This window comes from Struthio camelus, chromosome Z (assembly GCF_040807025.1).
Source record: "Struthio camelus isolate bStrCam1 chromosome Z, bStrCam1.hap1, whole genome shotgun sequence".
Taxonomy (NCBI): domain Eukaryota; kingdom Metazoa; phylum Chordata; class Aves; order Struthioniformes; family Struthionidae; genus Struthio; species Struthio camelus.
In genome coordinates, this window is record NC_090982.1 from 23255505 (window position 1) to 23278752 (window position 23248).

The window sequence follows — 23248 nt, forward strand, 5'->3', positions numbered from 1 at the left end:
GCAGCTATAAATAAAAATAGCTAACCAATGTGAGTCTTTTCAGTTTATTCGAGATTTTACATCCTGCACACATTCTGTTTATGATGGCTAGAAAAATTTATCATTTTATTCACCTGCAAGAAGAAAAAGATTTCCCAGAAGCACGGTATCGCAAACAACAGAATTTGTCATGTTATAATAGGCAGAATTTCTGCTGATTGTTCCTGAAATTTCCACTCTCAGAAGCCTAATATTGGAATGAAATTACCTAAAATTTCTCATGGCAAACAATGGTATGAAAAAGATAATCAAAATAATGCAGAAATAATGAACGTGCAGCATAAATGAATGTTATTCCGCCATGAATGTCATTCTACCACTCAACATTGATTTGTACCACAGAATCTTTTGTAAGCTCTAGAAACTTTGCTAATCTATGCCAAGAAATCACAGATAAAAATGTGACTATTTTATTAGCCATTTTAAAATGTAATGTTAATTTCATATGCATAATCTTCATTACTGCAATACATGTATCACTAGTGTAATTTAGTCAATTAGGGCATAGCTACAAATCTGTCAGGTGCCATCAGGAGAAATACGAAGTATGAAGTTGCACTGCAAACATTACAAGAGAATAGTGAGACAGGAGGAAGAGGGATAGGCAGAGAGAGGAAAGAAAAGGTAGGGAGAGAAAGGTCTTAAAAATGGCTAATTGCCATCAGAATAAAATAACACAGTTAATAACCAGCATATTTTTATACAAAGATATAAGCACAAACTATCCTTAGATCTGTGCAGACATTCAGTAATGAACAACTAGGCAAAGTACTAGAGATTCTAAAATTCACGTCTAAGGTATGCAGTTCAATATTGCATTTCAGTCGCTTTTCCGACTTGATATATTTTCCCTCTATTTCTTCTCTCTTTCCCTTTTGACTCAGCTGCTGTACAGAAGACTTCAGCACAATGCAAATGAAATAAAAGAACAATGTGTAACTTCACTAGAGAATGAGGCTGGTAAACGTAGCCATTCATCCCTGCAGCCCATCGTATTTTCCCCTCCACCCCCTGCTTCTTCCTTCTCCAGTTCAACCAAAAATATTACGCATACACACACATACATACACACACACGTGCATATTACGAGCTTTATGCCGTAAGAAACATGCTAATTTACTCAGCTCGGCAAGGCACATTTGGTGAGTGTATTACCTGGATTAGCTAAAATAACAGAGGGGAAAAGCTGGGGTAAGCAGGCTGAAGCCCTGTGTGTGGCCAAGGCAGCGGGAAGCAAGGCAGAGAGAGAGAGAGAATGAACCCAACAACACAACAGTGGAACAGGCAGCTGGCCTGAGATGCTAATTCAGCGCTTTAACAAATCAATGCCACTTGAAAAGTACAATGCGAGCCCTCACTGGGTAGATGTCAGGGGACTGAGAAAATGCATTCTCAAGTATTTCACATTAAGAGGGAATAATGTGTTAATTTATAACTCTTCACCCTATACACTTGGATTATCCATCTGTGTCAGTGATTTGACTTCTTAAATTTATCAAAAACATGCGCAAAGGGAGGCATCTTCTGCTAAAGCATTGGGAAGCAGAGATTCAGAAGGAGCCTACCCTATTTGGTGGTAGGGTGGAGGACTGGAATTTTTCTTTCTTTTTTCTTTTTTTTTTTTTTGGACCCTTTGGTCAAAGGAAGAACCTGCCTTAGCAGTGGCTGATTGCATTAGGTACCATCTGTCAAAAGTGACACCACAGAGGAGGAAAAACTTGAATCAGCAACCTGAGATGCCATCATCAGAATTTACTTTAAGGAAACTTAGCAAAATCCCTCTGCACACCTAGCAGAAGAGAAGCTGCTACAATTAAAACACCATTCTAAATGCCAGATGAGATCTACAGACATCACTTACTGAAATAAAAAGTGAGGAGGCTGGGGAGGGTGAAGTAAGTGGGGGTTAACCTTTCTTTTGAGATGGGTTGGGGGTGTGGGAAGTTTTCACACAAACATGAAGTTAAAATGTAGTAAGAAAAGTATTACTGATCAATCTTAAGGTCATATTCTTGAAACTGTTTCTCAACAAATTATACAGACAGCACTGTTTCATATGCATAGAGCACATAATGTCAGTCCAGATCAAACCCAAATTGCTTTTTTTCTGGAAAATATGGTCTGTTTTAAAATTTAACCCCTATTGGTTAACTTTTTGTTAAGTGTTCAGTTACCACCATGAGAAAGAAGTCTGCTGTATGTATCGAACACTGACAGCATGGACAGTGGCAGCATAGTTTGCCACCTATGAATCTTCATCATAATGTAAAGGAACCAAATCCAAAGGAGCAATAGGCAAAATGCGTCCTAACTAGGATAAGCTCATTAATATTTAAAGCAGACACACTGTGTTTACTTACCAGCCTCAAACAAACATATCTATCGGTTAGACATTAACAAACAAAACAACTGTTAGGAAGAGAAATTATTCCTAAATATTCCTGAAAAGCTACTTTAGATGAAATTAAAAAGGTATGGACAACTTTCTAGGCACTTGTGTAATTGCCACTTCCATTTCATTGTATTTGCACTGTGCAATAATGCCTGCATTGTTGCAGGAAATTTTTTTGGCCAATTTACAATTGCAATAGAAACAGACACTCTCTTATTTTCAGAACATTCATATGTAAATAATATGCTGATGAATGGAAATTAGATGCTATAGATGATATGTAAGTATCCACATCTAGTAAAAGTAAATGCTACCTCACTTAAACAGACTTCAGTACTATTGCTTCTGCCATCTCCTGCTTCTCTAGTACAGGCAGGTACAACATAAGATGAGAGAAGGTGGCCTTTCGAGGGGATTTCTGATGGCTGTGAAATTAACCTGCAGAAATATACAAGATGGAAAATAAATCTGCTTTTGACAGGAAAGTGTTTTATAATTTCTTGCTTTAGTGTGGAGGCCTTGTCTTTTCTTTTCGATTTTTTTTTAAAACAAAGACGTAAAACATACAAATATAGAAAGAGAGAGAGTATGTATGTGTGTATGTATGTATGTATGTTCTTCTCCATAAAGAATGTAAAATCATTTTCTTTAAAAACAGGCCGCCCCTCAAGGAATATTTCCTATTTCTGGCAGCATGCACCTCTTTCCTTTCTCCTCGCATGAAACCTTATGAAGGATATAACATGCATGCTGCATAGGCTTGTTTAAAACACTAAAGAATCCTGAGGGGGCCTTTAGGTTTGTTTATTAATTATAACCGAGAAAGGTACCACATATGTGCACTGATTGCAGAAAGTCTGCATCCTAGCCTCTTACACAAATTTCTATTCCTGTCTGTCCCATCCAGACTTCTTCCTAATAAAAGCTATCTATTCTTATCATTACAGTACATTTAATCCCCCTCTACTACTCCCCTCCCCACCTTTCTGGACTCACCTAAGGGGTTAAAAGACTAGAGTACATTTGTGACTTGTCAGTGACATATAATACCCAGGTCCTTCATGCAATCAACTTTTACTTGACATGTATTTGCTCATCACAGGACCCGCATTACTACTGGGAAAATGAAGAAAAACCTAAATTAACACTTGACATTCAATATGGTCAAGTCCTTAATTGGCTGGGCTTCCTGAGAAAGCAATTTTCTATTCCCCAAACTGTTCGTGTGTCATGTGTGGAGTGCAGCTCTTGGCCATCACTGCTGTCCCTCGCTCACTCTAATGAGAGCAGATGAATTAGTGCTACGTGACACGATTTTAGCAGGGCTCACTCCTTCCCTCCCCCAGTCCTTTTCCTGTGCTGGTGACAGCTGTGTGGCGGGGGGTGGGGACAAGGACACTAGGAAATGCTAGTTCAGAGAGTTCTCTGAAGAGAGCTAGCTATATTTTTGAAATACGAAATCTTAAATGTTTTCTTGATATTCCTGAACTTGGCTATTTAAGAGTAATGAGGAAGGAGTAAGGAGATGCAGCAGTATAAAGATACAAGAAATTAACTGAGTTTGGCTGGATGTGGATTACCTTCTAGCATGTCGCCCACTCCTGTATTAAACTGCACTAGTCTAATTAAAATGGAAATTTCCTACACTGTAAAAGTAATTTTAAAATGTTTAGAGAGTGGCTAGCTTGATGAATTTGCCATGGCTTTTTTGTGTCTCTTTCACGTAAATAAAGAAATAGCTTCTACAGCCATGCTTCCCGGCATGACAAAGATCATGTGCTACAAAAGAACATTATTGTGTCATGTCTGAAAATGACAATCATTGCATTCAATTTATTTTTAGTATATGGAAATTTGTTTCATCCAGGATGGTACTGCTCACTTTATAATCTAATGTGAAAGTCTAATAATGGTTTCGCTATTTGAACACCAACGGAAATCCCGTAAGGAGCTCAAGTCTTTGCTGAGCGTTTGCTGACTGATGGGAGAACGCAATTTCTATTGCTAACATAAATATGAAGGTAAACGAAAAGGATGTAAATAAGTGGAGTTTCAGCTGGTATCAAAGAGATACCAGCTAATGAATTCCTAATTCATTCTTCCTAATCAATTAGGAAGATCAGAGACTACAGAAGCAGGATATTTAAAATAATCCAGTTAATATAAACAAAAAAAAAATACTGAGTAAAGTATATACATACCTGAACATTTCATTATTGAAAATGCACAAATGACTAGAAAATAATTTCCAGTAGACAGCTCTATACGATCATATGGTTTCACTCAACTTCTTATATGCAACAGAAAAAGCAACCAATATGCCATGTATTCTGAATAAACAATTTCAAAAGTCTGGTGTTGCACGATTAGTTCAAGTAAAAATTGTATGAGTTGTATTAACGGTATAGGTGAACTTGCCTCAGGTGGAGTCCTTGCCTGAGACAAAAAACCGAGTAGCTTCACGGTTTGCAGGTCGTGCCTCTGAACGTGAACCTGACCTTGGGAAGTTACATTACTTCAATGATTAAACAAACAAGTGTGGACTGTTAGTTGCATGGCAAAAGAATGAGAACATTTTACTTTTGTAAAACAAATTGATAAACATGCATTATCACAAACAGAAAAGAGATTTTTCACCTTATGGTTTTGCAGCTACAGCAAAGGTGTGCAGCTTTTTGTTGCTGTGGTTATAAATATTTCAATGAAGCAACAATAGATTTAAAGGTTTGTTTTTTCCTATTTCCTTTTAAAATATCCTTTAGTTATTTAAGTGTTTCCAAGCTACATGGAAGAAACACATGTAGCTTTGAAGTTAGAAGCGTTCCAGAAGAGCTGAAATGTTCCTACTTTTTAGGTGCTGAAATAGCCCCTCAAAACATAATAAAAGCCCTGAAAGTCAACTGTGAACGCAAAGGCAATTACGAACAAAAAGTAAAATAGAAGTCATTCTCATTGTTACATCTTCACAACAGAAAAGACTACACTGAATGAGACCACTGCTCACATCTTTATCAGTGGAATGCTAAATTCCAGAATACTTCACCAACCAAAAATGACTGAAAATTTAAAGCAGTTGTTGGTGAGGGAAGAAGTGGGTAAAGTTTAGTCTTAAAACAAAACTTTACTCCCAGAATTAATTTTTTTTTTCCCCAGTTACCAGGTATATAACAGAAGCATCCCCAAGAAACAAAGTGGATTTTGATCTAGGTAATAGCTTTGTGGTAACCTTTGAGGAACTCACTAGTTAGTCAAGCTCCATCTGCAATATGGACAGCATAGTTAAAGGGAGGACTATTGACTGTTATAAGGCCTAGAGACTGAAGGGTCATTTAAGTCTTAAAGAGAATACTATTTTAATTCACTTCAACTTGTATAGCCTGAGCTTCTGAGTGCCTGAAGTTAAGAAAGCCTTCTATTTTAAAGCATAGCATACAAGGATTATATCAAGTGTAAGACACCTATCCTGAGTTTTGGGAAACTAAAATCAAATAAGCAAGCAGTGTTCCATAAATAATCTTTACTGTCAGCTAGACTACCTCCGCTGTTGACAGAGACCATTGATATAGTAAGTTCCTGGGAAAAACACAGTAATACTGTTTAGTGGGATTGAAGCACATGCATTTAAAAAGGCTTAACTTTTCCTAGAAGTATTAGTTCTGCTAGGTGTGGGGTTCCATGTGCAGCACCAGTCTCAGCCCTGGTTCAGCCTCTTCAGATTTTAATCATGCAACCCTTTTTCTACTACTGGATGAGAAGTAGAAATGACAGCAAAGAATGGGTCAGAAGAACTGCTTGCTGCTAAACTAGGAAGCTCCTTTCTTTACTGCCTACAGTAAAACAGCCCATTAAGAGTTGCTTTTTGATTAAAAACAAGTAAGTAATTTCAGCTATGGCAAAGTGACATGTTTTAACTTGACATTTTGTTAAGGATGAGTACTCTGTAAAGCTCATAAAAGAGTGAAGAGATTCGGTGGAACATTAAGATTTACTATATATACTCAATGCCACTGTCACTCCTGTGCAAAACACGTCAACCCGGAAATATCTGACTCAACAGCCCTAAGGTTATTTAGAATGGAAAGTGAGATTTTTACATGTTTCACTTTGATGCCATGAGAGCAGCTGCATTAAGTTCTTTCAGTGGTTTTCAAAACCCAAATAAAATGCTTGCTCTGTGTTTTAAAAGTTACTGTGCAAATGTGTGCCACCCACCCAGTCTGTAATAGCTTACATTTCACCATTTTCAGAAAAGATAAACACAGCAGAGAAGGAAATGATAATATAAAAACAGCCTGGCACGTGAAATGAGGAAAAGCATTGTAGACTATCTGGCAAGACAAAGCACACAAATGTTATTTTGTGAAAATTAATAGCATCTGAAATTATACTCCCGTCCCAGTACTCTCCCCCAACCCCAGGCCCAAATTAAAGGTATTTTATCTAATTCCCAGTTGAGAGGTTGCTAAAAGTGGTAAGTCACAGCTGTGTTGACAGTGAACTTCTTGAACATGGCATACCAACATCACACTGACACGCTTTACAGATGCTTCGTTACAAGCAGCACCAGTCTCTTGATTTGAAATACCTGACTTAGCTGTAAAACAAACTGTTAATCTCTACTCTTTTCTCCAGCTAAAGTCTTCTTTACAGTTTTGGAAACACACCAATACCTTGTTATGTTTATGCTAAACTTATCTGCATTTTGATTGGAATTTGACACTGACCAGTGGTTCAACTCAGTGGTACCTCAGACATTGCTGAGAACCAGCCCCATTTACCAATCATTTTAACTAGTCGCTCTCTTCTTTTGTTCCCACAGAAATCTATAACATGAAGACCTTCAATTTAAAATACAAACTAATTAACAATCTGTTCTGCTGAAAAATTTTGATACCTAACTTGCCTGGAGAATTTCAATTATGAGCAGACTTATTTTTCCTAGCCTCCCCCCCAACTCTGCCCTTCAACACAATAGACAAAAGCTCTGGAAGTCTAATTCTACTCACAGCTAAATGATGCTCCTTCAGAACAGAAATGAATATTTGCTTTGATAGACCTGGTACAAGAAAACACTATTTTAGACTACTTCAGACAACAAAATTACAACTGTCTGCGCAGGTGAGAGTACTATAGTTGACTAGTATGGAAATTAGGGCACTGCTGTATTATCTGTGTAGTAACTTCACTTCTGAAGAGTGTAAGCCTCTCATCTAGCTCCTGATATGCCCTTTTAAATTTGTGCTGGAACTAAAAGCACTAATTTCATTAACTTGCAAAAGCCAATGATCAAATTTAGTACTTAAATCATGATTTTAATTACTATACCAACCTATGAGGTTTTAACTCCAGTTTACCTCCACTAAGAGAAACAGGTAGTTTCTAGACTAGAGCTAGCGAGAGAGCGCTAACTTATGCCTCACGTTCTGAGTAGTCTTACAATGGTCAACGGCATCCCTCATACGCAAGACTTACTGCAAAGCTCTAGTAGCACTATGTTTCTAACAGAGCTGACCAGCAGCCATATTTCACCCTAGTTAGGAGGCAAGGACCATGCCTCTCATAAGCGTATTATAATAAGATAACTCAAAAGCCTACAGTGCAATTCAGCTAGCACTTTTAAAATCTTTACTTTGTTTTTTTAGTATTTTAAACTATGACTTTTTGTATGCCCTACGGGCCAGGGATGTCTACATCTCTAGACAGCAATCTCCATTGCTGTCTAGAGAAAGAATAGAAGAAAAATATCCTGAAATCCAATCTAGAGAATGTAATAATAAGAGGAATATTAAAAAAAAAAAACCAACATACTTTATTTGGTACTATGAAACCAGTAATCGTTTTGCAGTTGATTTCAGTGACTCTCATAGAGCATAAATGTTTTAACAATGGATATTGGTCCTAATTCAAAATGAGAGTCTTTATCCTTTAGTCAATGAATTACAGTCTTAAAAATGAAAATAAAGAGAAATTATGTACTTCAGATACCTGAAGTGATTACAGATAATATCACGAAAATCTATTTAGAGTAGTTAAAGTAAGATACAAGTATTTTTAAGGTGAAAATATTTAGAAGTTCAGATCATTTTAAGGGCTGGGGAGTTAGATTCAAGAGAAATACTTTGCAAATGGATTACGGCAATTTTTGTAGATATGTACCGACTGTGTTAGGGTGGTTACATAGATACATTGTTCATGTACTTGATTCAGTAAAAAATTATTTGCAAGGATGTAGTATTTTAATGTGGATTTTTTTGCATGGAGGCTGGGGTGCATTTGGAGCCTAATGCAAAGAAGGAAGAGCGAAAGGTTTACAGGATGCGTAAAAAGCATGTAGACGAAATTTAGACGGGCACACAGTGTGTGATAAAAATCAAATATGGAACATAATGGGACATATGGAAACATATCTTTTGTGCAGGGAAGGATGAATCACAAGTTCACAGCTGGAATTTATGTGGATCCTTATTTAGCGAAGCAGCTGTAGCCGCTGTGTAGCTACATTCCCACATCAACAACAAAATGGTGCCACAGAAGAGAACACATGCATCAAGCTCCAGCTGGTACCTGCGCCCACCACTCCCTTCTGTTCCCTGAAGTCACATTTACTCAGTTTTCTTTTTACAGTTTGTGGACGTATAAACGTGCATATGCAAGCGAGTGGATAGCATCAAACCCCACACCTGACCACTGCTGAATTTTGCAAGGAATGCAGGGGGATGTGATATTGAAGGGATAGGTTCAGAAAAAAAATCTGACTTTTAAAATCAGTCTCATGTCTATAGCATTAGAAAGGTTTTATTTCAGGTCAGTATCATCTAAAATGCTTTCAAAAATTCGTACTCATAAATCAGAGAAAATATTATTTATGTAAGCCTATTTGGGGAAACACCATTTCAACTCTGCAATTACAAAATTGCTTGTGGAAATATTTCAGTAATTTAGTGCACAGCTGACTTTTAGGTTCCCAATGTTATCAAAAAGAAAAAAAAAGCATGTGTAGAAAGACATGATTTCATGTCTAAGCAAGTTTTGTGCAAAAGATAAATCAATACTAACTAAAGATTTAAAAAATGTGGTTAGTTTTGTTTGAGGAATTTGTGTTGTTGTTTTACACTACACAATCAGTTAAATCACTTACTTTCACTGCCCTCTGAAATTGTTAATAAAGATTTCATTCATAAAGATACATGTACAAGCATACATTTTTACGCATGATTATAATCATATGCAAAAGCAAAAATATGTCCAGGAGTGATTTATTAGAGGCTTTTTTTTTAAATAGCTAATCGTTTAGTTTCTCTTAAATGTGTACTTAAAATTTTCAAGAACTTAGATTTTAAAGGTCATATTTCTACACATATCCCACTACTTGAAAGTAGAAAAGAATGCTCTAAACCCTTCCCCAAATTAAACTTCTACAATTTTTTTCTGCACTTAATATATATTTTTGGTCTGCCTCATTGCAGAACAAGCAAAACATGAACTACTTCTTCCAGAGGAAAGATTGTAGGAAAAGTCTCAGACCAGTTCCATGGTTATACTCTATAATGCTACTGATGTCAGTGAGAATAGGCCTAAGCACTTAAAATTAAAATTTTCTAGTTTGGCAAAATACTGTTTTTCCAGAGAAACAATTTCTATTGGCAGAAGTTTGATAAACCTTGTTTTTGACCCATAATAGCGTAGTGCCAGGCTGACTACCTCTAACAAGCTTTCATGATGAAACAAATGTATAGAAATTCCCTGAAATAAATCATCAGGTGAGTTTTATGAAGTAGTACATTCCATAATCATTTTTAATGTTATCTTTATTTTTAGTGTTTTTGTCGTATTCTAAAATCTAGCTTTTACTTTTCTCCTTAGACAATTGGATTGAGAAGCCACTAAAGAAACCAGCCTCATTTATAAGAAAAGATAGCAGTATGTATTTTCTTCAATTTTTCCTCAACTTTTAAGGAAAAGAAAAAAAAATGCCGCTTTATCATGAGTGCTGTGCCAAAGCTGGAGGAGTATCATTTTCCTTGCAATGAAAATTCACTCTCTTCATGACAGAGGTTCTACATTTGTCAAGTTCTCATAAATAATTTATCTTCGATTTGCTAAATACTACTTCAGTATTACAGCTCATGCAACCAATTTTATTTTTTAAATATTTAAAGAAAGACAACTTCTTCAGAATGCTACTTCAAAAGGTTAAAAAAAACCCACATTTCCAAATGAATAAAAATGTTTCAGTTGTATTTTTAATTTACACCTGCAAAAGGAAAATATCTCAGCAGATTCCAGAATAATATCTTAGAAAGTCCTGCAAAAGGTAGTAACATCCTATTTAGATTATTTTCTCTTTCGTGTTCAAAATTATTTATCTTCTATTCTAGAGACATAGGAGAAAGGACAGAGGGATGCAACAGAGGGAGAAATCTGAAACTGGAACGTACACATGGCACAAGACGAATACAGTCAGCCATATACATTTCTAAGGTAAGACGGTGTTTCCCATTCACCTATCCCTATTGTACTAGAAACCCAACAATATTTTAAAAGTAGATCAACGATAGTGAAATATTACAAGTAAAATCTATGGTAATAGGATCTCACGTCAGACAGACAGATGCCATACCTTGTATCATACCTTGTATCTATGCATGAACAAAAACATATATGGAGAGCTGAATTTTTTCGTAGGAAGACCAAAATGGAATGACTTACATCCTCAGATTAAAATTTATTTTCCTTAAAACAATCTGATCATTCTTTCTCCTGCTCTCTCTCTTTCTTTCTCTCCCTCTGACTGGACTTTAAACATTGCCTTGATGATGGACTGGTAGATAGGAGGGATCTATTAAAATGAGTAACTCACTGCGTTAGGTACTTTTCTTGCAGTACGCTCCATCTGCATGAAGCCAATGTTTTGGTGCGCTCTCTGCTGCTGTAACCAGTTCTCTCCCAGATATCAACGAAGCTGTGCCGGCATTTTATTTTTTTATGCAAATTATGGCTTTGGAGAGGTCATGCCTCAACACCATCGAATTAAAAAGCAGCCAATCTGTGATATAAATAACATATTTATAATCATCAATCCTCTCTCAGATTATTACGTTGTCTGCAGAACATTATAAAAACCATTAAGTACCAGGCATTTCTTTATGGTGTTCTGCATAAAGATACAGCAAAGCTTATGATTAAATGCTTTTTGGGGGGGTAGTGGGGCTGTACAGAGAGCACTATCTCCCGGCACTGTTAAGGACACTAGCAGTCAAAGAGTGAGCTGTTTTATAAAACTGTTTGTACACCAATGTTCAAGATACACTTGAAGGATATGGTAATTCAGAAAACGGATTTTTGTGTAAGGCTTTGAATGCTAAAAATAAATAAATAAATAAATCACATTTTTTTAATCCTGCAAAAAGTAGAATCTTTACAATTTATAGCCTAAATTGATCAAGTTATTAAATCAGGAAAAAACATACTAGCAGTGTAAAAACAGTAAGCTAGAATTAGGTTTTTGCTTTTCATACCTGATTTCCACAACCCCTTCCTCCATGCAGTCTAATTTAAAAGAAAAACTAATATTAGATAAAGCACCACATAATTTGACAGCCTACCAGTTAAATTCTGACAGGGTCAATAAAATGAGAGCTTGCAGGAGTCCCAGATGAGGAACACTTTCATGAATGCCTCCATTGTGTAAACTCTCCGTATATCCTGCCTGCAAATGACAGTCATATGCCACCAGCTGCAGGAGGCATTCCAGCAATGTCAACTGCTGTGGGGCATTAAGGCAGGGTAGATGGGATGGTACTTCTTTTTATTTTTGCTGGGCTTGAGTGAGGGCTGTCATACATTTAAGTGTTATTTTTCTAAAGATTATGGTATTTATTTAGAAATGTAAGAAAATATGTAACTGAAGTCTTGCTAATGGACATTCTCATTTTAATAGTAGTTTTATTATATAAAGCCAGCTGGAAGTAATTATTTTTTCCTTTGTATACTCTTCATTAGTTTGTAGTTCCCTCCTCCCCAAGACATCTATTTCAGATGTCCTTATCAAATTCAAGACTTTGAAAAAGTAAATTGTCCAGGGAATAAAAAGCCACTAAAAGTTATGATAGGAAATGTGAATACTTCAATACCCGCTACTCAGAAATACAGTAGGTACCACTTCTGAGAAGACTATTTTCTTATGAGCTCCATTTTATGGATTGCCATAAAATTCAAGTTTTACAGAATTACTACAAGAAAAAATACTTGTCATATAATAGATATATTTTTAATTAAGAACTAAGTGTGAAAACAGTGATATAGGTTTGCAAATTTAATTGTTTTCAAATAGCTCATTGACACCCAAGCTGATTATTTTTTGTCTACTAGGTCTGTGTAGAAAACATCAGTATTTAATCATCCTATTAATTTCATTTTCCCATTTTTCTTGATATTTATTATTCTGTCAGGTGAAAATAAAGCTCATATTTGAGATATAAGAATAAAAATATTCAGAGGATTCTTTTTTAAATTTTAGCAACACCTCATGTAAGAAAGATTCTTAATTGTACAGAATAGAGATCAAATAGTGATGCTTTTCAGCACCTTCATAGGATAAGCCAGGGCATCTATCACCCCATTTTATCATGCCTTTGCATACAGGCACACTGAAATACAAACTACTGAACTCTTTGCTTGTCGGCACCTACATTCAGCAGCCTCTGGAAGGGACTCTTTTTCTCCCTGTGCCTCATATCTTCCTATAGTCACTTGTAATCAAGATTATTTTAATTATTCAATTACTACCATGAAAAGGTTTCCTTTTAATATAGGTTCAGACATATACACAGAGTAAGAAAAACAGTAGGGAAAGAGAAATGAGGAAAGGCATAAATAAATAAAGGACATCGATAATGATCTATCATAAAATGACATTTTGCCATGGTACTTCCACCGGAGCTGTAACATCTCACAAGATGTCCCTCTGAAAGCAGAAATAAAACAGCAGCAGAGTACGTCAGGTCTTATATTCTGTGCAGGCAAAGTGCAATGAATATTCTAAATGGAAATCAATCTGCATAAAAAGATCTGACAATAACATCTTCAGGTTTGTTTGGTTTTTTATTTTGTTTTTTTACAATGAGAAAACAAAGAACACTTTGGGAAGGCAAATTTTTATGTAGACCAGAATGGTTCCTTTCAAAATGCTTCTCTGTTTTTTAAATTACCATCTATCCTACCATGGGCGTTGCTACTTTTGCTATGAAAATGTTGGCAATCCCATTTAGCAAGATGTCTTGTAAGTATTTCTCCTCCAATCTAATTCATGTTGATTTACACTGTTCAAATTTCATTTTGAGATTTCTGGTTCAAACAAATTCAAAACTTCAGAGGCAAATGGAAGCAGCCATAATTTTGCCTGGCTTCCAGGGGAACCCATGAAATACTGAGCTTTCAGTAACTCGTATATAAAATCATACACAGCCCCATAACACCTAAAAGCTGGGATTCTGATAAAATAGGTTTCAGATTTCTTTAAGTAAGTGCAATGCCTAAGATTTTTTTTATGATGTTCATCTCCTTGGTGTCTAAATAATAGAGAAGACTAAAACAGAGAAGAGCTTCTTTCATTACAACTGTAGAATCCTGTCTTGCAAACTACCTGCACATTTAACTTCATGAAAGTTTACACACATACAGAATGCTTCCAGATTTGAGCTCCTGGTTGCAGTTTACTCTGAAGGCTAATCCACTGCTATCTGTAATTCTGTACCTGAACTATATATATGCTGTCCGCGATGCACGACAGAGCCTCCACTGACATGAATGGAACACGTGTGCTTGGATCATGGGGAGGATTATGATCCTTTATACTCTATTTTCCTCTTAGTGGCACACTCCAAACGGTGAATTTTTCATCTGAAAAGAACTACACTGTATGACATTTTCATTCAAACGGTTCAAAGCTAGAAGTATTCCATTTTAAAGTTAGCGTTCTTTAAGAAATGCACTACGAAGGGCATGGAGGAAATATATATGCTGAGAATCTGGCAGTCTATTTCCTTCCCTGAAACTCTAGTTTAGAAAAGTTTCAAAAGAACAAGTACAAATAAACAAACACGGTTCATCAGGTGGGTCTCACTGCTCCCTGAGTTGTTCAAAATTATTGAGAAAAAGAAGAGCAATGAAAGCTTTCTTCAATGTTGGTCGCAACAGGCATCACAGAAAACAGCGACATGTACCATCCCACACAAACTGCTGCAAGGGGCATATTCAGAAATGCCCAGATAGACAGACCGCAGCGCTGGCATCCACCGAGGTGTCTGTGCTGTTGTCCATTTCCAAATAAACGTCCTCTCAAACACCACACTAAGTTTACCTACGGGTGACAGTGTGTTTCAGCTTTAATGACAACCCCTGTATGAATTTTCATGCTTTCCATAAAGCTCTCCCCAAACTATCACTTAATGTTCGCTCTGCAAGACAATCCTGCGGGCTTCTGCGCCCTGTGCTGTGCGCGGGAAGGAACAACAGGATCGTAACTGTGTCATTTTCCTGCCCGAACTCAGGCGCTCTGCGAGTGGCAGATGACGCTCCCTCCTCTCCTTCCCACGAGCGCGGGGACACGCACCACCGGCAGAGGATGGGGACGCAGTGGCTCCCCAAGAGGGTGAGAACGGCACCGGTGGCACTTCGCTGGCAAGTTCACGCAGATCAAAGCAATCCTGAGATGCCTCCCACCCCCCGCCCCGAAGGAGATGACCTCTCTGTGACAAAAGCGTTGTGTGACACCGCCATACAACTGGCACTATTTTCTTTGTCAGTGAAGGGAAATCATCTAGAAAGCAGTTGTCAAACGTTTCGGTAAGGGAAATGAGGTATTAGGGCATTACTGTGATGAGTGGGGTATTATAAGGTAACATGAGCAGTAATAAAGCAACAGATGCCTGTCCACAGGCTGATGTACAGTCTCTTATTCTGGACGTTTGTTGGACAGACTGATGTTTAGTTAAAGAATGCAGCCTGCCTCACTGAAATATTTTATATAAACAAACACTTTCATTTAATAAAACTGCTTTTTAAGTTTACCCCGTTCTATAGGCTGCCCGAGTGAAAAATAAAACATTTAAGTATAGTTAATCTAGACGCTGAAATTTTGTGATCACACTCTTTGAATTATAGTAAGAAGTTGCATTAGCGATTCTCTTTCTGGGCTAAAAGATTAAGAGAAAGCAACAATGGAATTCTCCCTTTCTCCCCCTTCTCTGTTCTCTTTCTTGAGGCAGTATGATTCATCACCTCCTGGGTATACGAGGAGCCCCAAGTTTGGAAATTCTTCTAAACTGCAAAGAACCATTAGTCTACACGGCAAATCCTTTTACAAAAGCACAATCGCTATTGTTTGAGAAAAATAACTGAATAAAGAAAGCGATACACAGCATATATTTTGAGTATTTCTAGTGAAAAGTAAAAGCTCTTTAAGGCTTTTGTTTCTGATTGTACTTTATGACGGCAGTTCTGTATCAGCGAACAGAGTGTTCCTTTGCAATCAGCCCAGTGTCACAACGACCTGGCAAATGTGAATGCTTTCACTATCACTACAGTCCTTGCAATCTTGCCTCAGCTGTGACCCATTCACTTTTGCCCCAACTTCACTAAGATGCCTTACTCAGCATCTAATTAGTTAGGGAAGATTTGCCTTGGCTCTTAACCCTGACATAAGAGCAGGAGACTCTGCTGCTGTTATATACCAAATCTGTCCTGTCACTGCATTAATCAAATCCCCATAAAAACTATACACGAATTAAGTAACTACTAAAATATAAAGAAAAAAAAAACTACACATTCTAAAATATTACACGCTAATGCATATTACACAATATATTTGAGCATATGTTTTAATATATGCTTTAATGTTTCATGCAGATTTTAGTTGTGTGCACACATATCTGAAAGTTAAGCAAAGATACGATGGTGTACTTAGCATATCAATATAAACAGCTAAAATATATAACAGCACAAATATTTGCAAAAATTGTACGTGTATACGTGCAACATTGAAATAGATAGATACGGGGAAACATTTTGCTATGTTTTAGTTCTCCTGCAATAGTGAAGCCAGTAAGAGAAGATACGAAGAGTTTTTGTTTGTTTTTAACTACATTATCATTTACATAGCACGTATCTATCACTGTAGGTACTCGTACATAGTGCTACATGGTATACAAAACATCCTGCGCTTTTGTCACAGACACTGTTTTCTAACCCTTCTGTTCTGAAGCACATCAGAAGCAATGCAAAATTCCTGATGCAAAGATTTATTAATTTGTTGAGAGGAAACGAACCATTTACAGAATTGAACTATGCTTCACCAAAAAAGTAAAAAAATTAAAGCAAGTCTCTGAAATAAGACAATGTAAGCTGATAAATCTTCCCAACTCATACTAGCACATGAGCTTACGCCTTAAAAATATATATACTGGGGTCAAAAAATCTATTAAATGGTGTGATAAAAATATATATATTAAATAAGCATTTTGTTTACTGATGATTATTGACAAAGGCTATTGTTAACTACCGTAAACTACAAAATGCATTTGGCCAGTGTTACTCTTCCTCCCAAAATGTTCATAATAAATCAGTGTATGGAATTATAGCTTGTTGTCGTATTACGTTATAACAGTTTTTGCATGTACCTCTATATTAACAGAATACTCATGTGCTACAGTAAAACAGTTACTTGCTTAATAAATGTTAAAATTGCATACAACCTTTACAACCAGCAACCAAGGAACATTTAAGCAGCATTCACCTCCAATCCATTAGACTTTACACTATGGTCCTGTTTTTAAATACTGGTTCAATAAACAGTTTGCGTGCCTGTGTCTACATCAATGTTAGGAACTGTCAGATTGTAGAATACCAGCACAGCTCAAAACAGGCAGTGTACATTGTATACAATTTAATATTTGTAGCAATATTAATGCATACTTCACTTACTGTAAGTATTATTTAGTTTTCATCGGAATAACCAGGCAGTTAAGCAAGGAAAAAAGTTGAATGTATTGTACCATATCTCTCTTGAACAGACGCGTCTGTATTAATATACATCATTGATTTAATTTTTAGTTTTCTTGGTTTCCCCCTCACCTATCTAGAAGTGATTTCTCTGGTGATAACTAACACATCATGCTAATGAGAGAATCTAATGTACAATAGAGAAATGTCACTACTAATAATATTTGCATGAAGTTAAATAAAGCAACTGTAAGAGAATGTCAGACAGTTGTTCTTTAATAAGATACAGTTATACAATGAAATTATGTTGTTAATTTTGTTACATCATTGAGTGAATCCTAAATTACTATATAATGACGCACAGATCCATTTATAATTCTGATATACTGCTTTTGACTCTCACATGAAAAAAAAGCTTCTGGAAAGGCTATTACCTTTTTATCTGAAACGGGTTTAACATACTTCTTTCTTAAGAAAAAGATACGTGTCCCTGGCATTTTGTGTCACTGAGGGTTACAAACATTTCTCTTATGGTCTAATTTCTGAAATGACTTAAAAGTATTTTAGAACATTGCAGCCCTTAAGGTAACTGGGAGAAGAAAAATGACATTTCTTATTCCGACAAATGCACAAAACATTTATGAAAGCAGAAAATCAGAAAAGCCTGCTTTTTTAATCAATCAAATCCAGGCCTTCTCGTCTGCTGCTAACAACTCCTTGCCAGAACTGGAATGGGCAGTGGGTGCCCTGGACGTAACCAGATGAGCGTGGACAAGAAGCCAAGGGTTTCTGCTCATTCTCGACCTGTCACTGATCAAAGTGACCCAAAGAAGCTCTCCTTTTTAAAAGTTAAGATTTATGCCCTCTGAGGTTATCAGACATTCTTCTGTATACAGAATAGGATGACCCCTTTTAAGTGAGCCACACACTTCTATATTGAAAAAAGGTGCACTGGCAATACAATGCAGTCAAGTGGCTATGTCATAAACTTCTCACAGGTAATTTAGACTATTCCTTTTCTCCTCTCACCCCACCATATTCCAAATTTGCTGTGGAATGTGGAGATGCCATTTTTTTGTGCTCTCATTCTCTAAGGAAGCAATCTAAAAATAAAAGACCATCATACTTAATATTCCCAACCTATTCAATCAGTCTTACATTTTCTAAGACGCATACAGCTCCTTGTCATAAGCAAACAGGGGGTTTTCCTTTTATTCATTCGTATAGCATGCGAACAGCAGTTCAGTGTGAGTTGAGATGTAAGAGGAGGGAGGGATTGGAAGGTTTTGTTTTGTTTTGTTCTAAATCACTCTTCTTGCCATGCTCCAATCTTTGTGCTAGAAACCTGCCTGAGATTAAATTACAACTCCAAGGAAAAGTGATGGGGCTTGGGGTTTGTTTGTTTTTAAAAAGCATGTGGAAAGCCAGCATTATACTTAGAACTTTAAAAAGAAATGTCCTAGCATTACTGCGTATAGCTGGAAAAGTTTCATTAAACAGTTCTTTCAAACCATGCCAAACTTTAGCGTGTAAGTTATGTACATTTAATAACATTATTTTATTTGCACCCATGAAAATAATTTTTCTTAAAGCATATGAAAAATTTAAAAAATACTTACATTTCCAGAAGATGGATTGAAAATAATTAACTAATAAATGGATGAAAAAGATAATATGAAACAATGTTCAAAATTTCAGTGTTTCAAGAAAGAGACATGGGCACTTAGATACAAATTTGCAGCTGCACTTGCACGTAGTCTGTGCTTACAGCCTGCGCAAGCTAGTAAGTTATAACAGCCTTAAGAAATCAGAAATATAAGACAAAATATTATCCTTAAAGAGGAGAGAAGTGCGTTCAGAAAAATAACTTACCCTCCTCTTAAAAGCACGTTGCAAGCATATGTGGACTGAACATGTTTTAGTGCATTACAAACAAACAAACAAAATGTGACGAGGAGATTAACACAGTATGCAAACGTGTAAGTACAGATATTTACGGAATAAATCTGTTCAACATTACCACCTTTACAGCGCTACTGTGTGTGTTCCAACGGAAGGCTACACACTGATGCAGCATCCACCCCACATTTAGCCATTTAGTACCTTACTTCTTCCCTTTCACACAGAACACAACATGACCATGCATGTTCTATAATATACAAAATCCAGTTAATGCTCAAGAATTAGCACAATTGAAATATTTAAAAAGAAGAAGAAGAAGAAGAAGAAGAAGAAGCAGAGGCAGAAGAGCCTAGCTTACGTGCATGCCAGTTTGGCGAGGTCTGTGAGCTAGCTGTCTTAAATTATTTGACCCCCTTAAACATTGTGATGCCCTTTACTCAGTTTTGTTTCCTTTCTTTGTCAGTACTGGTTGAACATTTTCTAGTATTCCAGAGATCGCAGAGGCTAAATCTGTTGAAAAAGATCTAATACTAAACAGGCAATCTAATATTATCTATGTGGCTCAATCGTCATTTATCAATTGATCGTTTTCTGGATCTGCTTATGTTAACTCTTTTGTGACTGAAGTAGAAAGAACCTTTTCCCCACCCCAAACATTTAATCTCACCTAAAGAATACAGCAAGCAATTTGAATAACTGCTTTTGATGCTATTGCTCAATATCAGTATAACCAAACATGTTATGTATCGCAGACGTGCAATACAGCTGCTAAGCCTTGTAAGCAGCGCAGGAGCAGTTCACACTTCCTAGTGCCAAGCAGTGTTTTTGAAATGTGCATCTCTACTAGGAAATGAACTTTTTTTACTTTCAAGAATGGGAAATTGAAGAGTTGCTTATTTGCCTTATGTTGATTACATTCCATACCAGCATACTGTATCAGCAGTAATCAGGGTCCCTCTACAGGATATATCAAAATATACCTTATTCAAATGCCTTCATCCTGTCTTGAGCTACGCTGCTTAAGCTCTCTTCCATAGACAACCGCTATTGGTTATTAACTATGTGCTGCAGAGTTTTTGTTGGCTTTAAAGTTTTTTTTTTTTAATTAAATAACTGTTTTATGGCTAGTACGCAGGCATTTTTTACTGTAAACTATAAAAGCCTAATTATTTTCTCTCTTTTCATACAGTACAACGCCTTTCAGGTAAATGAGTTCATTCATCTTATTTCCAACACTAAATAAAAGTCTAACACAAATGTACAAATCGTTTATAACTCCTCTTTTGGAAAACACAATATTTCAATTATTATCACTCTGTGTCAGACCATAATTGGAAACTAGTTTTCAGAAAGGCAAAACGTCCCTTGGTAGGGAGTCACCCTGTTAAAAACCTTCAGGTTGAACTTCCCTCCCCTGCTTGAGCCCAGTCCAAGCTGAAAAGTTTCTCCCTTTTTTTTTCCCCTCTCTTTTCTTTCCTTTTTTTTTTTTTTCTTTCACCCAGAAGAGCCAAACAATTGTGCAAGAGTAGCTATAACACACAGGGCGCGTATCACCAAGTGCATGGTACAGAGACACCGGCTCCTGTGATTAATTATCAGTTATTACTGGCCTTGCAGTAACATTTTAGCTTTCCCGTCAGAACCAGCATACCAAGCTGCCTTAAACGCGGCCCCCGGTGAAGGAGCAGCTCTGGGGAGGACGCCAAGGCACAGCTCCGCAGAAAGGGGGAGAGGGAGAGGGAGAGAGGGAGAGGGAAAAGGGGGAGAGAGAGAGGGAGCGGGAGAAAGGGGAGCGGGAGAGAGAAAGGGGAGCGGGAGAGAGGGAGAGAGAGGGCGCGGGAAAGAGGGAGAGAGGGAGAGGGACGGACGGACGGCGGGAGGGCGCGGGAGAGGGACGGCGGGAGAGAGGGAGAGGCACGGAGGGAGAGGGACGGAGGGAGACCCGAGGACTGAAAACTGCCTCCTCTAACGACCCTCAGCCCGGCGCTGGCAGCACTTCCAGCACAACCGCTCTCCACTCCTTTAGGTCTGAATAAAACTGTTTTCTGCCACATGAAGTCAATTAAGCTGTTCTGAGGGGCCCCCTAAATTTAGTATCAGTTTGATTTGGGGGCTTATGTACTCTGGAAGAAAGAAAGGAGTTTTGCTGGGATAGCAGATACTTTTATTTATAGGACGGGGGGGGAGAAGGGGGGAAAAAGACTGAAACAAAACAAAAGCAAACAAAGAAAGAAAACCAGTCTTTCTATGAGCAAAGCTCTATTTGGAAACTTTAAAACAAATGCTTTGCTTTTACTTAAAGCTTTAATATTTTTTCCTCTTTCAAAAAGGAGCCCTTAGGGAAGCAATGAAGTAACCATGCACATTCCAATGACATAGTTATGACAGTTCAGAGGCTAACTATGTAGTGATGAATGAAACAAAAATGAAACGTGGAAAGAAAAAGAAAAAGGGGGGGGGGGAAAGAGCACGAAAATGTCATGTTTTAAAATAAACGAAAGCGACGTACCTGTTGGGACATTCTGAACAGGAGGTTAGTGTCAGTGTTCTGCCATGTCCCCATGAAACCAGAGTCGGTCGCTGCCGTCCTTGTTCCGAACTGCATGGAGTTGTCAGTGCAGGAGTCTCTTAAAGTCAAGTCTCTTGCCCTCTTTCGCTCTCTGTGTCTCTGTGTGTCTCTGTCTCTCACATCCACTTCTGCCTCTTCTGACTGAAAAGTGAAGGTGGATTTTTTGAGCCTCTTGGCAGCCAGTAGCAGGAGTGTAGTGTAGTTAAGAAGCTAGCTGCTCTGTGCCTTTCATTTGGGAAGGGGGGATTCAAGGGAGGGGGTCAGAGCTTCTTTCGCACCTTCAGCACAGATACCCCTATCATTTATGCATAGATTGTGACTCCCCAAGCTCGCCTTTGCTCAGTTTAACAGCTGCCTGTCAGGTGTGCATGCAGCACTAAGGAGACCCAACCATCAGCTTCAAACTCTCAGCCACTGGATGTCATTGGATAGCAGAGCAAAGAGTCAACTGCACTGCTCCACTGTCAGGCACCAAATGACATCCTGCACTAACCCTTCAGTCTACAGATACACAGATACACACACACGCACAGTCTCTCTGAGTAGCACAATGATCAGAGTGAACTGGGAGGAAGAAAAGGCTGTGGCCCTTTCCCTGTCTTTTTCTGTTTTTCCTCAACAATGCTGTCAAGTACAGCATGTAATATCTGACACTTGCCTACCACACAGGATTAGCAGACCTTAAAAAAAAAAAAAAAAAAAGGGAAAAAGCAAGCAAGCAAGAAATTATTCTGAAATACAGTCAATATTCACTCAGAAGTAAAACATAAACGTTGGCCTGGTTTTTTTCTAAATATTAGTCAGACAAGTACTGTGGGATAGCCTGTTCCTATCCCAAATAAAACTCTTACCAAAGAGGGGAAAAAAGACATAATCCAACTCCTTTTGAAATAAAACCAGAAAGTCACATGCACATTTTACTTCTTACACCCCTCACTTTCCCTTGCCCACTGCTAAGTGTCTTAAACAGCATCTCTGGCAAGAAAGGACGGCAAAATGAAGAAGAATCTACCCCTTCCATCCCCTCCCCCAAAAGATCAAAAGTAGTTTTTTGTTTTGTTTTTTAAGTAGCTGGTTGAAGCAGATACAATGCACCTTTCAAATCATAAAGAACAAAGAAATGAATCACAGCAGAAAAGAAGCCAGTCGCACACAGTTAAAAAGTAATGCAAAAGAAACAGTATTATTCCTTTAAGATTTTTCTTCAGTACTTCAGGGACATTAATATATACCATGACAAATAATACTGCTACAATACTGTTTTTAATTATAATAGCTCTTCTTAAATGAATCTTATTTGATAAATTCTCTTACCCACTTCATCCTTTATGTACAGACAAGAAATC

The 23248-nt window shown here is 37.4% G+C and overlaps 1 protein-coding gene across 2 annotated transcripts in view; it reads right to left on the reverse strand.

The window, feature by feature from the left end:
* Positions 1–23248, reverse strand: part of BNC2 (basonuclin zinc finger protein 2) — a 360399-nt gene that overhangs the window by 242536 nt on the left and 94615 nt on the right. For both annotated transcript variants that reach the window (XM_068928905.1, XM_068928904.1), the window contains exon 2: positions 21843–22043. In XM_068928905.1, the coding sequence (XP_068785006.1) occupies positions 21843–22043 (201 nt within the window). The remainder of the gene's footprint in view (positions 1–21842; positions 22044–23248) is intronic.